General features: G+C 46.3%; 1 protein-coding gene across 2 annotated transcripts in view; it reads left to right on the top strand.

Annotated features, from left to right (window-relative positions):
- The first annotated feature begins 820 nt into the window (after window positions 1-820).
- The window catches only part of OASL (2'-5'-oligoadenylate synthetase-like), a 16,455-nt gene continuing 12,953 nt past the window's right edge, over window positions 821-4,322 (top strand). Inside the window, exon 1 of one of the 2 annotated variants that reach the window (XM_010828643.1) lies at window positions 821-1,225. In XM_010828643.1, the coding sequence (XP_010826945.1) occupies window positions 1,034-1,225 (192 nt within the window). In that variant the 5' untranslated portion in view covers window positions 821-1,033. The remainder of the gene's footprint in view (window positions 1,226-4,322) is intronic. The other variant, XM_010828642.1, reaches the window with a different exon arrangement.

Here is a 4,322-nt window from a genome sequence, read left to right as displayed (position 1 = left end):
CCATCACCCCTCACTATCCACACATGTGGAATAGAAGATGGTTTAGTTGCTAAGTCATGTCCGACTCTTGTGATCCCCATGAACTGTAGCCCACCAGGCTCTTCCATCCATGGAATTTCCCAGGCATGAATACTGGAGTGGGCTGCCATTCCTCCTCCAGGGGATCTTCCCAACCCAGAGATCGAACCCATGTCGCCTGCATTTGCAGGCGGGTTCTTTACCATTGAGCCACCTGGGAAGCCTCACTAGATGTATAGTAAATGAATAATAATACTTGCATTTATTTTTTGCTTTTGGCCACGAGGCATGTGGAATCCTAGCTGCCCAGCTAGGGATCAAACCCATGCCCTCTGCATTGGAAGCACAGAGTCTCGACCACTGGACTGCCAGGGAAGTCCAGTATGTACATGTACTTAATACTTTCTCTTCTAAATGATCTCAGGCTTAATCCACACACCCTATGGGACAGGTATTATTCCTAAACCCATTTTAAGGATTATTTATGTGAAGGTCAGAGAGGTTAAGAGTCTGACAAAGGGCAGACTGGAGTTCCAGAGTTTGTGCTGGGGACCCTAGAATTCCCACGCTTCAGTTCAACCTAGAGCAAGTCCCTGCTCTTTGTCAGCCTGTTTTGGATGACAACATAGGGGGATGGGATTGGTGGATACCATCCAGCTGGAGGAGTTGCCTCTTCCAGGGCCATCCTCAAGCCAATGTCAGTTTGCAACTTATAAAAAGAAAACTAACAGCTGAGACACGAAACTTGCCACAGGAAGGGTGACTGAAAGCCACACCCATTAAGGCGGCACCTGACCTTCCAGTCATCACTCAGTGTCTGGGGTGCACCAGCCACAGTACACAGCCTCAATAAAGAGGGGCCCCAGGTCAGCCGGACACCCCTGGTTTCCTGTCCATTCTGGTGCTTTATTCCACAGGGTACTGGAGAGGAGTGTCCTTAAAGAAGGGTGAGTGTGCCAGCAGATAGGTAGGTGCATAGCTGCATACCTAGCCGCCAGTGGTACTCTCAAGACAGATGGCAGTATCCCTGGAGCTGTTTGATACCCCAGCTTCTAGGCTGAACTCCTTTGTGGCTCAGTGCCAGGATAACATCAAGGAGTGGAAAGAAGACGTGGTGAAGGCTGTGCAGTCCGTGGAGAAGTTCCTGAAGAAGCAGCGCTTCCGGGGGGACCATGGGCTGGACCAGAAGGTGCTGAAGGTGATCCAGGTGAGACTGGTCCCCTCCATTTCCCAGCCAGGGCTGGGCAAAACCCAACCCATGGGTCCATGTCTCTGCGGATGCTAGGGACCTCTTGCCTCATTATCCCTAGTCCATGCTACTGACATCTCAAGACACAGCATCCCGACACACTGCTGCCCCGAGAGGAGCAAGTTGAGTAAGGAAGCTAATAATAGTGGTGCACATTCTGGATGCACGTGCCTAAGCCCTTCACGTGTACTGCCTCTAATTTGTACACCCTCTGAAGTGTGCACTCGTCTTCCCAGTTTACAGATGAGCACAATGCAAACTCAGTGACTTAAGATCTGTAATGGCTAAATGCAATGCAAGGTCTCTGGTTGAATCTTGGTGTGAATGGACCATCCGTAGAATATAATTTGGGAACAACTGGGGAAATTTCAGCATGGCCAGAATATTAGATTTTATATGTATATATATGGGAATTTTTTTTTGAAGTGTAATAGTTTTGTGGTTGTGGGGGCAAATGTTCTCTTTGGTTGGACATAAATGCTAAAGTATTTATGGACAATGGTCCTTAGTTTCTGTAATTTATTTTATTATTATTATTTTTTAAGATTTTTGGATGCGGACCATTTTTAAAGTCTTGAATTTGCTACAATATTGCTTCTGTTTTATGTTTTGGGTTTTTGGTCTCGAGACTTAGTTCCAGACCAGGGATTGAACCTACATGCCCTGTGTTGGAAGGTGATGTCTTAACCACTGGACAGTCAGGGAAGTCCCGTAAATTACTTTAAAGTGGCTTAGTTGAAGCAAACATGGCAAGTTTAGACTTGTTGAATCTGACGGGGCGGAGGTATAAATGTTCTTTGTTTTCTCTTTCTATTTTTATGTTTACAATTTTTGATAAAGGAAAGTTTTTTTTGTTGTTGTTGTTTTTAAATGGACGATCAGGGAGATGAGGACTCACCGAAGGTCACACAGCTGGTGGTGAAGCTGGGATTTCTTACTCCACTCTGGGCTGCCCCCACTGAGCTTTTTTCCCCCCAACCCCTTTCAGGAGCTGCCTCTCGTCACCTCTGGTCCTAACTAGGGTAATACTCCAAGCGGATCAAAACTAGAAAGGTGTGATGAGAAAAATGACTTTTGAAGTGTGATGAGGAAAAACAAAAAAACAATTTTCTTTTTCTGAGTTGCTGCCTAGGCGCCTTACAGTATGATGATCCTGCTAACACCAAAAGTCCAGAGTCTGGACCTTTAGATAAATTTTGGGCTCCCTGCAAGTTTATGCTTTGTTTCTCCTGGTGGAACCTTTTAAAATAACCAGTTATTGGGCTTCACCAGTGGTCTGGTGGTTAAGACTCTGAACTCCTACTGCAGGGAACACAGATTCGATTCCTGGTCAGAGAAATTCCATAAGCCACGCAATGCAGCCAAAATAAATAATGAAAAATTTTAAAAGTTTTTTCTAATATAGAGTCAAGATGGATTTTTTAAATTATAAAATAAAATAACCACTTCAAAGTTAAGCCTGCGAAACGTTAGTAACCTCTGCCCCAATCACCTTGTAAGAACTAGGTGCTTTCTACCCTGCTAAATTGTGACCCGGGGAGAAGGCCTGCTCTCTCCCCAGTTCACTGAGTCCCCTTGCTTCTGGGATCTGTAGTAATAAGCCTTTTTTAAAATTAATTTTTAATGAATTTTTATTGGAGTATGGTTGCTTTAGAATGTTAGTTTCCGCTGTACAGCAAAGGGACGCAGTTGTTTGTTTTTCCTCATCACACTTCAAAAGTCGTTTTGAAGACACAGTTTCAGTATACAGTGTACTCTACTCAGTGCTCTGTGGTGACCTAAATGGGAAGGAAATGTCAAATGGAGTGGAGTAGAGCTCCCTGAGCTGTACAGTAGGTCCTCATTAGTTATCTGTTTGTGTAAGTAATAAATCTTATGACTCCACTTCCTTTGTATGGGTATACTGAAACTGTGTCTTTCCTCCAAATGGCCCCATGAGTTTCATTACCCTACAGGGGAGCTTGCTGGGGCAGCTACCTGCCCTTATGGATGGCTTGTGCCCCCTCATTCATCAAGTAAAAATCTACATATTCTTAAATTTATTTATCTATTTTATTTTTGGCTGCACTGGGGATTTTGCTATTGCACCAGGGCTTTCTCTAGTTGTGCTGCGTGGACCTCTCAACCACAGTGGCCTGTCAGGTTGCAGAGCACAGGCTCTAGGCACTCGGGCTTCAGCAATGGTGGCACAGGGGCTCAGTTGCCCCACTGCATAGGGGATCTTCCTGGACTAGGGATCAAACCGGTGTCCCCTACATTGCAAGGCAGATTCTTAACCACTGGACTACTAGGGAAACCCTGCTGCTGCTGCTGCTGCCAAGTCGCTTCAGTTGTGTCCGACTCTGCGACCCCATAGACTCACAGAGTCTATCCCCCACTAGCTCCCCTGTCCCTGGGATTCTCCAGGCAAGAACACTGGAGTGGGTTGCCATTTCCTTCTCCAATACATGAAAGTGAAAAGTGCAAGTGAAGTCGTTCAGTCGTGTCCGACTCTTAGTGACCCCATGGACTGCAGCCTGCCAGGCTCCTCCGTCCATGGGATTTTCCAGGCAAGAGTACTGGAGTGGGTTGCCATTGCCTTCTCCAAGGGAAACCCTACATGTTCTTAATTCAATCCACCAGCTTCAGCTTCCCAACATGAAAGGTCCTGGAGGCAGACAGTCTCAGCCAATCCTTCCTGTAAACACTAAGGAAACTGAGGCACAGAGAGGGTGAGAAACTTTCCACGTTCACACAGCAAGCTGGTGGTACAGGCAAGACTAGCACTAGGACTCCTGACTCGAAGCTCAGTGCTCTAGTTCTGCCTTTAGGAGCAGTTGCTTGAGGGAAGGATCTAGAAGCTGCAGGCCCATGTTACTTTTTAACTCTCATCCCCGACACCCAGAGCCTGAAGCCGTGCGATTTAGAAATGAGACACCACACATTCTGACACGAGGCGTGGGCTTGACTCTTGGCTTCTTCCCTCACTAGCCGGGTGAACTTAGAGTCACAGTCTTGTCTCTCAAACCCTCCATCTCAGTCTTCTTCTGTGTAATTGGGATGACATCACCAGCAT

The sequence above is a fragment of the Bison bison genome, unplaced genomic scaffold (assembly GCF_000754665.1).
Source record: "Bison bison bison isolate TAMUID 2011002044 unplaced genomic scaffold, Bison_UMD1.0 scf7180017864495, whole genome shotgun sequence".
Classification (NCBI taxonomy): Eukaryota; Metazoa; Chordata; class Mammalia; order Artiodactyla; family Bovidae; genus Bison; species Bison bison.
The sequence above is the reverse complement of the archived record's forward strand: the minus strand, read 5'-3'. Positions and strand labels throughout refer to the sequence as shown.